Source organism: Ursus arctos, unplaced genomic scaffold (assembly GCF_023065955.2).
Source record: "Ursus arctos isolate Adak ecotype North America unplaced genomic scaffold, UrsArc2.0 scaffold_7, whole genome shotgun sequence".
Lineage (NCBI taxonomy): Eukaryota > Metazoa > Chordata > Mammalia > Carnivora > Ursidae > Ursus > Ursus arctos.
This window is the reverse complement of record NW_026623089.1, coordinates 11462163-11475467: the sequence shown is the minus strand read 5'-3', so window position 1 is coordinate 11475467 and position 13305 is coordinate 11462163. Positions and strand designations below refer to the sequence as shown.

Sequence of the window (13305 nt, the reverse complement as noted above, 5' to 3'; positions counted from 1 at the left end):
ACTGTCCCCACTCTGCCGGGGAGGAGACTGAAGCCTGCAGGGGACACGTGCCTTTGCCAGAGCTCCTAAGCACCACCGCTGCGAGCCAAGCCCAGGCGTGTCGGGCTGCAGGGCCTGGGCGCCCAGCAGTGTGAGAAGGGCCCAGGAGGGCCTCCCCGGGCAGCGTGGCTTTCTGGCCCTGGCCCCCCAGCACTCCCTCTCTCTGTGGAGGGTGCGCTGAGGCCCCAGCTGCGGCCACCCTCATTCCCATGGAGGTGCCTGGAAACGCTTCCACCATCCTGATCCTGTGGGCTCCAGGGAAACAATCTGCCAGGGGAGCGGGGATCCCCGAAGGTACCGAGGAATGTGAGGTCAGAGAGGGCATGTTCCGTCACCCCACCGCGGCCCCAGCCTGGAGAGTGGGGTGACCGGCAGCTGGCGTAAGGGTGATGGCAGGAAGGAGCCCCTCGGCAGATCTGTGGGAGAGAGCTGCACCGTCCCCGGTAAGGTGCCCCCCGCCCCCCATCAGAACCCGAGGCTGGGCCCCGTGTGACCGAGCGCTCTGCCCGCAGCCCCGTGCCGTGTACTGCAAGGACGTGCTGGACATCGAGCAGTTCTCCACCGTGAAAGGTGTCAACCTGGACCACACGGACGATGACTTCTACTCCAAGTTCTCCACGGGCTCCGTGCCCATCCCATGGCAGAGCGAGGTGAGCAGAGCTGTGGCCGTCTGCACCCTGAAGGAGGGGCCACTGGGTCGGACGGACGAGGCCTGGACTAGGGTGCTGTTGGCGTGGGGATCGGGAGAGGGATAGGGGGCGGGAGAGACACGGTCGTCTAGAGGGCTATCTTGGGAAGTCTGACTGGGAGCAGGAGCACAGGGGCCGTGGCTGGAAGCACAAGTGGGAATGCGCTGGGGGAAGCCCGTGCTGCTTCCACAGGATGGATGGGATGGGGCAGGGGAGGGGGCCCTGGCAAGGGGAAGGACGCAGAGCATGTGGGTGACCTGGGCTTGGGTGGGTGGAGGGGGAGAGGAGGTGTGGGTTTGGCGGCTGGACGATGAGCACACCCCCTCAGTGGAGGCAGCTGGGGGAGGCTGGCAGGGGAGAGGCAGTGGCAGGCAGGAAGCGGTCCGGGCCTGGGCCCCTGAAGGACGCAGGGCAGGTGGAGGACCTATTTAGGGAGCAGGCTCGGGGCAGGGTGGCGGCCGCTGGGACTCCTGTCCAGCCAAGATGACTAGTGCAGCCCCTCATGCCACCTTGGCCTGGCTCCTCCAGATGATAGAAACCGAGTGCTTTAAGGAGCTGAACGTGTTCGGACCTAACGGTACCCTCTCACCGGACCTGAACAGAAGTCACCTTCCAGAACCGCCAAAGAAAGGGCTGCTCCAGAGAATCTTCAAGCGTCAGGTGAGAGATGCCTCCTCCGTGCCCGTCTGTCCTGGCATCGGCCCCGGGACGCCCTGGGCCCAGGTACTTCCCTGAGACCGGAGCTGTGGCCTTCTCCCCGCGTGTGGGGTGTGGGAGCCCAGGGGCTGCAGCAGCACAGATGGATGAGCAGCCTGAGCCCCTGAGCCCCACCAGGCGAGGGGATCCGCAGGCTGGAAGGGGCAGGGCCTGCCCAGAGCCCACCCTTCATCTCGGGTTCTCGGCCTCGGCACTGCGGACGTTCGGCTGATTCTCTGGCGAGGGGGCTGCCTCGTGCGCTCGCGGGTGTTGAACAGCCTCTGTGGCCTGTACCCCCCCAGGTGCCCGTAGCGCCCCACCCCTGCTGTACCAGTCAAAAATGTCTGCAGACCTGGCCCCATGTTGTCTGGGGGCAAAGTCGCCCCGACAGAGAACTAGCTGCCCTGTGTGGCCGTTGGAAAGGCTCGGGTTTCGTAGGTAATGATTGTGCATAACAAGGAGCGGGCAGGACAGAACCTCACGGCTCCTGGGGTCAGCCCCCCCTAGTTGGAGGCTGTGGCCTCCAGCGGGCAGCCTGAGGAGACTTTACCCCTTGGGAAAAGGCATTCTTCCTCAGAGCCTGTCCCTGGATTGAGGGTTCAGCATGGGCCAAGTGGCAGAACTGTCCCCGCAGGCCTATGAGAGACCACGGAGGCCCTCACCTCATCTCCCTTGCCCAAGGTGGCCAGAATAGCGCCCCCTCCTGGCCTGGCCCTTGAAGAAGGCTTGGCCCCAGTGTGTCCATCCCACAGCCTGGGAGACTCCATTATTTACATCCCCCCGCCCCCAGCCCCAAGGAGCTGCCCCTCTCCCAGGAGGCTGGAGAAGGAGAGGCTGTGCAGCTCTGGTCCCCAGGCCGCAGGCATCCCAGCTCCCCCACCCCCACCCTGATGACAGGATGGGGTGGCTGTTGATGGCGCTCTGCTGTGGACCCAGCCCTGCACCGAGTGCTGTTTGAGGGCTTGTCTTACGTAATCTCCGGAGAAGCCGGGGTCTTAATTCAACCGGTCATTCAGCCAGTATGTAGCGAGTGCCTACTGTGTGCAAGGCTGTTTCCTCAGGGTTTGAGATGCACCAGCAAGCCAAACTGGGATCCCTCCCTTTGGGCCTCCTAGTGCAGTGTGAGCCCAGGATGTGCTGCCATTACCCCATTTCACAGGGAAACGGAGGTGGAGGGCCGTCCAGGAACTTGCCCAAGGTCACATGGCTGGTCAGCCCATACGAAGGATCTGGGGGTAATGGCAGGGGGCACGGCTCAGGCACATGGAGAGAAAATGCAGACTGAGGGCAAGTTTGGGGTTTGAACTGAAAGCTTCATGTGCGTTTCACATCCTGTTCCAAAACAGACTCCGCTCGTATACTATAAAAATCTAGTTTTTAAGTGCTTCCACGAAGTAAAATTGAAGTTCCCCAAAGAAGGGACCTGTCCCCTTCCACACGGCTGAGTCCCTAGCATGTACTTAGGTCCTGGGACAATCCCTTGCTGTGGAGGCTCACAGACCCAGGGTTCAGATCTGGCCCCGACGCTTCCCGCTACGTGGGTGGCACCGTACTGACCCTCCCTGGCCTCTGGGGGCCCTCACTTCACGTTCCACCATCCCAGTACAGAAGTGGCTCTTGTCCCTCACGGCATACAAGGCAACCAGGAGATTGAATTACTTGCCAAGGTCATGCAGCTAACTGACAGGTTTTCGACTCCAACCCAGGCAGTGTAACCCTGGGCCTACAGTAACGAACCCTATAGATCTCCTAGGAGGGGCCACCTGCTCCCTCCCTGCCTTGGGGTCCTCTTGAGAGCTTGTTTGGAGGTTCTAGCAGGGGAGCGCAGCTACTTGTATACCCTTGACCGAAGAACGGTCCTCCTCTATCGGGGAAGGTCGTCCTCTTCGACCGAGCGCGCAGCTTCGGGAGGGACGCACATGGAGCGGTGAGGGAGGAAGGGGACACCCGCCTAGCCAGCCAGATCAGCCGAATCAACCCTGGCGATCAATGGGGTGACAGATGTCGCAGCCAGATCGCCCTCACATCCCCTTGGGGTCCTCTTAATCCCATAGCTCTCCCCCTGCCCCAAGGGGTGGCCTCTGGCCTTGGGTCTGTGGTGGGACAAGGCACAAGGCAGCAGGAAGCAAGAGGAGCTGGTCAGCAGCCCTGACCATGGCCCCGTTTTCAGATTCAGAGGCCCCTACGCGTCCACCAGGACTGACTCACTCTCTCCCTCTCCCTCTCTCCCCTCCAGCATCAAAACAATTCCAAGAGTTCATCCAATTCCAAGACCAGTTTTAACCACCACATAAATTCAAACCACGTCAGTTCAAACTCCACCGGAAGCAGCTAGTTGGAGCTCTGGCCTTGAAGTCCACGGTGGGACCAGCCTAGACCCTTGTCCTTAGAAGCAGAACTTGTGGACGGGGGAGCCCTCCCAGGAGCCGGGGAAGGAGGCCAACGCAGAGCCTCCAGGTTTCTCAAAGAGATTTCCACTCAGGTCTGTCTCCAGAGGTGGCCCTCAAGCCGACGTGGAACATTGCAATAGAAATCCAGTTGGATACGACAACTTGCACGTATTTTAATAGCGTCATACCTAGAACTGAATTTTGTCTTTATTATTTTTAAAGAAAAGTTTTGTAAATTTCTCTATCGTCTCAGTTTACATTTTGTATATTTGTATTTAAATGAAAGTCAGACTTTGAGGGTGTATATTTTCTGTGCAGCCGCTGTTAAGCCATGTGTTTTAAGACATTTTAGAGTGGGGGGGTGGGGGGGTTTACAAAACAAAAAAATGTGACTCAAGACTTCCAGAGCCTCAAATGAGAAAATGTTTTTATTAAATGTAGAAAATGATTCACATTTCACCTTTAAAGGATTGGTTGTATCCATCTCTGTAACCTTTCCCTCACACTGATGTCACCATGCTGTTGGCTTGTAACAACCCGAATTAAGTGCTCCGGACATACTTGGGGCTTCAACCCCCGTCACAACATCCTCTGCGAGGTCTCTGGAGTCACCTGGGGCCAACGTGCACTTTTCCTTTAGAGGCACACGGTGTCCGTGTTGCTTCGGCCTTGGCCTCCTCTTCCTTCTGGAAGGCGGCTGGCACACTTTCTTTCTGAGCAAGTTCTGACTGCTAAAGCCCGTATGTTTTCAAGAGGCTTGCATTTGGGGATTTTTGTCTTATTCTGTTTTTTAAGGGACACATTGCGATGATAAGGAGTAGTCATGGAACCCCACCTGTCCCAAATCCTATGGCCCGAGGAAGCATCAGGGAGTGGGGGGTCAGTGGAGTCCTACTGAATGAGTCCAGAGAGGGGGAGGGAGGCTTGCCCAGGGACTCCAGGCACGTTCCTTGCGTGTTTATGGGGTCACAGGGTCTGGAGAGCCTCACAAGGCCCCCCAGATTCCCTGGCCCCGGTGGCATGGGTGGGGTTGGCTCTCCAAGCAATGGGATGCCTGAGGAGGAGGCCGGGATACCGCGGAACTCGAGACAAACTGTCATTTCTTGAGAGGGGTGGGAAAGGCGAGCTCTGAGGGGGCATCTCAAAACTTCAGGCACAAGTAGCCCCCAGGAAGACGTGGTGGCTTTGCCAGACCAGGGTCTTCTGAGGGCAATGCCCAGGACATTTAAGCATGGCCCTCCAGCACCAAGGAGCCACTGGCCGCCTCCTGTTGCCTCCATGAGGTGACAAGGAGCAAATCCACCGTCACCTCCCCCCTGCCCCAGAACAGGGGGAGTGGTTGACACCCCTGCTCCCCTGCCTGGCTGAGTCCCTAGTGACCGAGTCAGCCTCATTCAGACCTGTTGTCGGCCACCCGGCAGTTGCCAGGGTTCCTCCCAGTGTGGGTCTTGCACTACCTGCACTGGCGTCTCCAGTCAAAATGCAGATTCCTGGGCCCCACCCCAAACCTATGGAATGGATTCTCTGGGAGTAGGGCCCAGGAATCAGTGTTTTTAAGAAGTTCTTCAGAACATTCTAACACACCCTCAAAAAGGCACTGCTGCCTTAGCTTCAGTGGGGCTTTGGACTCTCCCAAAACCATTTCTTTCCGTGACCCAGGCAGCTTGGAGCACGAGCTTTGAGGGAGGAGAGTGTAGCGGGCATGGCAGTCTCCTGTCCCATGTCCGGGCAGCCTCCTGTCCCATGTCCGGGCTCCTCCCTCCGACTGGGCCAGCGGGTCCTGGAGCACACTGCCGGAGAGGGGGCCTTTGGGACCATTGTTTTAGGTCACTTGACAAACATGGCAGAGAAACAAGAGCTGGGCTTCCCTTGGATCCCTCCAACGTGCAGTATTATTCTCTTCAAGACCAGCTCTGGCCTCATGGGGCTGCTTCTGTTAACCTCTCCTGGGCTGCGTACGAGATAAACACAAACAGCCATACTCTGTTTTTGCCAAGTGGAAAGCTCCAGTATTTTAAGATCCTCAAACTCTTGCTGACCCTCCTTTCTTAATGGAAAGGACAGTCATCTTCCTGGGACGGTCACCAGCCCAAGTTCCCACTCCCCCTTCTCCTTCCTTTTGCCCAGTTCACAGCAACTCCACGCTTCCCGAATGACGGGTTGAGAAGCCATCTCCTTCCACGCCTCCGAGCCCCACACTGGCCGCTTGCCGCACAGAATCCTCAAGGAGCAAGAAGGAAACGCCTGTCTGCTCCGTGGGTTTCTGCGTCCCGGGAGCTCCAACGATGCGAACGCACAGGCCTTCCTGGGCCTCTTAAAATGACTGGAGTCTTCCTTTGTATTTGCAGCCTGTCCCCACCGAGTGCTCCTAGGACTGGAGCCACCGGCCTTTCTGTGCCTCCCCGGCTCTGTTCCTTTTGGCCTGTCGTTTCCTACAAGAGAAGGGAAGTCATTATTTAAAACAATGCCTGAAAATCAGCCCTCCTTTCCACCAAGTCCCCCAGTCCCCGAGTCACCGAAGGTCCTACCCCCCCCTTCTTCTCCTCCAACTTGTTTTCTATAGCTACATTTTTAAAAGATATTTTTAAATTAGGGGGGAAAAAAAACCAAAACAAACCCCACCTTCCTCCCCATCCCCCCATCTGGGATGAGGCATGTTTGGGCAGTGAATGATTTTTTTTTTTTTTTTTTTTTTTTTTTTAACTTTTGAGCTCTTCACAGAAGGGCCTCTCTTTCTCCAAGCATGACATTTTCCTCACTGACGTTCGCTGACCTTGTGCCTTTGAGGTGAGACACGGGCCCCGCAGAAACATCTCTGCTTCCACTTTTCAGGAGACAAGCTGCTGTCCCCAGTGGGACAGGGGTCATCTCTGCCATGAGCACCACAACCGACGAGTGTTTATCGAACGCCCTTGGGGGTGCTCCCACAAGGTCACCCACAATACCACCAACTCCTGAGCCCTGCCGTCACGGGGAACGCCACCCCATCCCGTATCACTCATTCTCGACTCTTTCTCGTCCGGGAACATCACTCTTTAAACCACGCGCTTTCGAGGGCCGCTCACTTGCCCTGTTGCTAAGCGTTGCCGCGTCTCGAGTGGCCCCAGAAGGGCTTTTTTCCTGAAGTGCACTGCTCTCAGCAAATCCTCAGCCTTGGAGGGGCAAGGCACGTGCAAGAGAGCAGGGTACCTGGGTTTTATGCACACCCGACAGGTAGCCCGCCGCGACCCATGGTGGTGAGTTCTGGGGACACGTGAGGACGCCACCTTGTCATCGAAGGCACGCCAGGATGTGGCCGCCTGCCCGGGAGCCCAGCGAGCCCCCACGACACAGAGGGCATGCCCTCGGGGCAGCCAGGGCCTCCACGCCTCGCCCAGGAGCCCTGCCCACTGTCGAAGCTCCTCGTCGCTCTTCCACACCCCGTCCTTTCCCGAAAGGCTCGGGGCATCGGCTTCCCACCGACTCTCCCAAGGGAGCCGCTGACCCAGACCTCGCTTCGGAGGGGACACCGCGGCCTCCTTGCACCTGGCATCCCAGGCCTGGCCAAAGGGACCGGCGGCCTCGCGGACAACCAGGAGCACCCCCACCCCCACCTGCGCCGTCCCCATGATGAAGAGGAAGTGCCGCTCGGGGCCATCAGCCCTCCTCTTGGGCTGCGGCAGGCTCCCCTGCCGGCGAGCGCGCCTGCGCCTTCCGAGGACAACCTCTCGCGGGGTCTCCTGATCTCACAGCCCCACCCTCCGAGACGGCACCTCCTAACCTTACGGCCGCCGTGGGGAAAGGGCACGCGTGTGACCTCGCTCGCATTTTGAAGCAACAGAGCTGAGTCACGACCGGCCGAGCTCACTTCTTTCTGTCACAAGGGACCAGGACAGGACAGCCTCGTCCCCCGAGGCCCCTCCCCCGCCGGCTTTGGAAGGCCAGAGTGTGCGGGTCAGGGCTGGGCTCTCCGCTGGTCTCGTGCTGGGGACGGTGGGTAAAACATTTGAAAAGCTAGCTCTCCCCGGACGGAAAGACGCTTCTTAAAAGAAGAATCTCGATGTCTTTCTCCAGTCTGTCATTAAGTCATTTTTGTAATAGATCAAAAGCAAATGTTCTCGAGTAGAAGAGCTTCGTGGCTATTGGTAGTGTTAAAATAATAACCCTTCTAGTATCCAAAGGTTTCTATTTTTTTTTTTCAGGGAAATTTTCACGTTGATGATAAAAGAAAATAGTTCCATTTTGGAGGTCATTCCTGAAGATAACGGCTTTTGTTCTGCTGCTCTGAATCTCTGTACGTTCTAATATGTCACCGTGCTGCTGTATCTAGATCGAACCACTGTTGTTTTTTTAAGAGAAATAAATTCCTTAATGAAAAGAGCATTGCATTTCTTTCTTTCTGCACATGGCTGTCACCCCCAGCTTGCCAGCACCTGCTGCCCCAGCGTCTTGCTTAACCCTTTATGGTTCCACCCCACCCAAAGCCCCCCAGACCTCCCCCTGACCACAAGAGAGCGTTCACTGGGGGAAAAGGTACACTCCGAGCCTCTGACCCCAGCGTGCCATCACAGGGGACTCTCTCTGGGGACCTTCTCCCCACAGCACCAGCCCATCCCCACCATTTACACGCCTCTGCCCGGCAACTTTGACCTCTTCCCAGGCAGACGGGGCAGGTGGTGCCCTTCCCTCACCTCCTCCACCCACTCAGGCCCCCTCCCTTCTCTCCCTCCAGACAGCTGTGGATTTAGTAAGCGAGGGCACCAAAATGGTCTGCAACCAAGTCATCGCCAGGAAAGGTTCAAAGCGGGCACCCCCCAGGACCCCAAGGAGCTTCAGGCTGCTGTCCCTCTGGGAGGAGTGTCCATAGGGTATCAGGATCTAACCGGCTTCCCCAGAGGCCGTGAAGAGGAGAGGAAGTCGGGGCCTCGGGAACAGGCACTCCAGGTGCGGCAGGCCAGGACTCCTGTCACACCTCGCACTGACCTCGGTCGGGCCGGCTCCACGGCCTGGGTGGGGGGCGGGGAGCAACAGGAAAGAGGCCCATTCAGGAGGCTAGAGGCTGAGTTCTCCTCCCTACTCAGTTATTCACCAGGTGTTTGTTGAACTCCTACTTCATCCACAGCACTCAGAACCGAATCAGACAAAGCCCCTGCCCTCCCGGACCTTGTATCCCAGGGACATCGGCCACGCCTGGCAGACAGACCACAGGGCACAGGGACCTCTCGTACTTCAAAGAGCACAGACTCACCTGAGCCTTGTGATAAGATACAGATCCCGACTCAGTTGACCCGAGTCTGGGCCTGCTCTTCTAACAAGCTCCTGAGAGGCGCTGCCGGTCCGAGGACCCCGCTTTGAGAAGAGAGGCCTACACCCTAATGTCAGGCCAAGGTCTGCAGTCAAACCAGGACCTACATTCCCACTGCTGTCCCCTTCAGGCCCTGCATGCGGAGGGAGAGATGTCTTGTTCTCACTCACATTTGTGGCACCCTTGAGGGGAGTTCACACCAGCGGTTCTCAAAGTCTGGCCCCTGGACCAGCAGCGGCCACCACCCCGGGCACTTGGGAGGGAGGCATTGTCAACCCCCACCCCGATTCTCGTCGGAAGCTCTGGGGTGGGAGCTGGGAACAGGCCTGCCCGGTAATTCGGATACACGCTCAAGCTGGAGGAGGGCTGATTGACGAAGTGCTTTCACCTCCTGGGAATCTCACCGCCACCCCCGCTGACGGCTCTGCATGTGGAGACCGGAGAGGTGCAGGTGGTGTGGGGCTCTGAGCTATAAGTGTGACACGGTGTGTATCGTTGCCGCCTTTGTTCTTTCAAACTGGAGCGAGGACGCGATGGTGTATAATCGTGTTGCCGCAGGCTTTTAAAAACGAGGGGGTGGGCGCACGTGCCTCAGTCGGGGAAGTGTCTGCCTTTGTCTCAGGTCATGATGCCGGGGTCCTGGGATCGAGCCCCCATCAGGCTCCCTGCTCAGCGTGGAGCCTGCTTCTCCTTCTCTCTCTTTGCCACCCCCTCTCCCGGCTCGTTCTCTCTCTCTCTCTCTCTCTCTCTCTCTCTCTCAAATCTCTGGGGAAAAAAAAGAGAGGATAGGCCAAAACTGAAAAAAAGTTACCTATAGGGACAGACGGCCAGCGGGGAACAGGGTGAGGGAGCAGACAGAAAAGCCAGACTTTGCCGAATGTGCCTTGTCCTGTAGACTTGATTTTGGAAGCAAGTATCAAATGAAAAACCTGGCTTAAGTGAGGAGAGGCTTTTATTTGGAAGGAGCTATGGCGACAGCGAGTAGAGATACTGCAGAAGTTTTCTGCAAGCTCCCAAGGGTCAAGCCGAAAGGGGTTTGGCTTTACAGAGAGGAGGAAACAAGGCTCCTCACATCCCGCTTCCCCACACCCAGGTTTTTCTAAAAGAGAATGCCTTACCGTGAGGTCAGCCTATTCTCAGAAGGGGCTGCGTGCTGGCTCAGGCTGAAGATCGGCCGAAGTTCAAGGTCCTGGAGCAAGGACCGAAACTGAACCAAAGTTTGGTCAGCGAGCGCTTATGGACGGACCGGCAGGGATTGGCGTTTCATCTAACCATTCGAGGCAAACGATGGGAATTTGAAGGGCCTGTGTCGGGCCTTGTCGTAGAAAAACAAGTAGGGGGTGGGGCTTCCCAGGGTCTTCTCTAAGCCCGCAAGGGGAAGGGTCGCTTTTTGCTGTTTTCCCAGAACACAAAATGGCGAGGGGCACTCTTTTAACCATCTCTGTTCTCCAGGAGCACAGGACTCAAGTAAAATTCAACATTGTCACACTTAGAAAGGTCTAGAGAACAGGTTGTTTTGAAAACTGTGAAGGCACCAAGTCCCATTTGTCACCCAAAGAATTAATGGGTTTGATACCAGGAATACAAGTTTAACATTCAAGAACCTATCCGTGTAACGACACATTACCAGAACAATCATGATCACCTCAAAACATGCAGAAAAAGCATTTGAGGGGGGAAAAAACAAACCTGAGCCCTCACTGGTGATTAAAAACACTCAGTAAATTTTAGCAGGGAATTTCCTTAACCTGGTAGAGCGTCTATAAACCCCCTACAGCTGACCTCATATTTGGGAGTGAAATTCTGAACACATTCTCCCTAAAAGCAGGAAAAAAGGAAGGACTTCTAACTAACACCATATTAGAGGTTCTAACCAATGTATTAAGGGGAAAAGAGTTTGAAAGACTAGGAGAAAATAAGTGGTCTCTTTAGAAATAATTGTGTATAAAAATCCAAAGGGATCTAGCAAAAACAAACACGTGCACACAGGAAATCTGATAAATTCGGCAAGGTCTCAGGACACAAAGTCAATATACAAAAAATCAGTTTCCACCTTTATATTAGCAACAAAGACGAAATGAAATTTAAAAATAGCATCCAAAACCATAAGATACTTAGGGATAAACTTAACAAAAAACGTAAAGTACCTCTATGCTAAAACTAAAAACACTATTGCTGAAAGAAATGATACAAATATGCCATGCTCATGAATTGGGAGACTCCATACTGTCAAGATAGCCATTTCCCCCATTTTAACTACAGACGCCAGGCAATTCTAATCAAGACCCCCGCAGGATTAGCGTTGCCATTCTTTCTAGCCAAACACATCTGAGCAGCATTCATTTCCTTGTACAAAAGGATCTCTGACCTCTCTTTGCTGAGGCAGCCCCCTTGTGCAGATGGGGCCGCCATATTTGGAGCACTCATGTCCACACTGGGAGTGCGGACTCCTGACGAGGGTCCACGTAAGCTAAGTACGCACAGGTGTGGACTGAAGTTAATTCCCACGTTTTTTTGTTTTTTCCACTGTTGATGCCATAATGTATTTCAAAGAAAACTACACACAACACTGGGGGCGGGGAGGCCAAACCTCAGACCCCCAATATTGAGCTCCTCTAAGTCTGGAAAAAACTGAACTTGACTTTTGCCCAAACTTGAAAATAGAGGTCTTCAAAGCAAATAGATTTTTCGGGTACTGGGAGAAAATACACTCAGCAAGCCTGGGGAAACTATTTTATATTTAAAATGGGTTTCTTGTGGGCCACCTAGAGTTGGGTCTTGCTTTTTTTTTTTTTTTTAATCCAATCAGGTAATCTCTCAACTGGTATATTTGGACAAATCACATTGAAAATAATTATACAGAAATTGCACTAAGTATTTACCCAAAGGATACAAAAACGTTAATTCAAGGGGGCACACGCACCCCGATGTTCATGGCAGCATTATCAACAACAGCCAAATTGTGGAAACAGCTCGCATGTCCAGCCGCTGACGAAAGGATAGAGCAGATGTGGTGTACACACGACGGAATATTACTCAGCCATAAACAGAATGAAATCGTGCCATTGGCAACCACGTGGATGGAGCTAGAGTGGATTGTGCTGAAATAAGTCAGAAAGACAAATCTATGACCTCACTCATGTGGAATTTAAGAAAATAAAGGAGGGAAGAGAAAGGTAAACCAAGAAACAGACTCTTAACTATAGAGAGCAAATACACTAATGGTGACCAGAGGGGAGGTGGGGGGGTGGGTGAAACAGGTGATGGGGATTAAGGAGGGACCGTGTTGTGATGAGTGCCAGGTGTTGTCTGGACGTGTTGAAGCACTATCATACACCTGAAAGTAATATTCCACTGTGTTAACTGGGATTTAAATAAAAGCTTTAAATATAAATACAGGTGGGTTAAAATCTACCATCTTAGCTCTTTTCTATCTGTTCCCTTTGTTCCTTGTTTCTCTTTTCCTCTTCTGCCTCCTGTGGGTTTAAGTGAACATGTTTTACGATTTCATGTAACTCCTCTATTGGACTATTTATGCCTCTTTCCAAAGATGGGTGCGGCCTGGGTGTGTCCGACCGAGGGGGAGAGGGGCCCCCTCCACTAGATGCGCCAGGAGGAGGGGAAACGACCTTCCTCTCCCCAAACCTGCCTCCTTGTAATTCTTCTCAAAAAGGCAGCCAAGACAGAAAACTCGCCCCTCTTCTGGGCTTTTCCCCATAATGTGACATGAACAAGCATTTCCCCCACCCCGAGGGTTTGTCCCCCAGTGGAGGATGGTCTCCAACAGAGCGGCAGGGAGAGGGGATACTGCAGACAAATTAACTAGCAAATTAATAAATAAATGAAGTAGAGACAAGCTCCCTCGTTTGTGCCAGTTTGTGCCTCGTTTGTGGCTCTGAGGCTCGTTCTCTGGGGTGTGGGGGTGGTCACCGACCCATTACTAGTCATGACCCTGAAGCCTGGGAGAAGTTCTAGAGGCTTCCATGGAGGGGATCTGGTGAAAACCCACTGGTGCTGAAGGTCCCCCACCCCCCAGGCAGAGAATGTTCGGAGAAACTCAGGACCCTGTCTAGGTGCTGGGTTCTTGAACCGCACTAGAGGGTAAAAGTCACCAGTTGGAAAACAAGACCAATCTGTGTGACTAAATGTTCGGGAAGTGGGTGGGAGACATGGGTTGGCTCCGGAGCTGCTCCCGGCAAAGGGTCAA

The 13305-nt window shown here is 54.7% G+C and overlaps 1 protein-coding gene across 5 annotated transcripts in view; it reads left to right on the top strand.

Moving 5' to 3' along the window:
• The window catches only part of GRK5 (G protein-coupled receptor kinase 5), a 207229-nt gene extending 199058 nt beyond the window's left edge, over positions 1-8171 (top strand). For all 5 annotated transcript variants that reach the window (XM_026494247.4, XM_026494246.4, XM_057308348.1 and 2 more), the window contains 3 exons: positions 552-689; positions 1257-1388; positions 3661-8171. In XM_026494247.4, the coding sequence (XP_026350032.1) occupies positions 552-689; positions 1257-1388; positions 3661-3759 (369 nt within the window). In that variant the 3' untranslated portion in view covers positions 3760-8171. The remainder of the gene's footprint in view (positions 1-551; positions 690-1256; positions 1389-3660) is intronic.
• The last annotated feature ends 5134 nt before the right edge of the window (positions 8172-13305 follow it).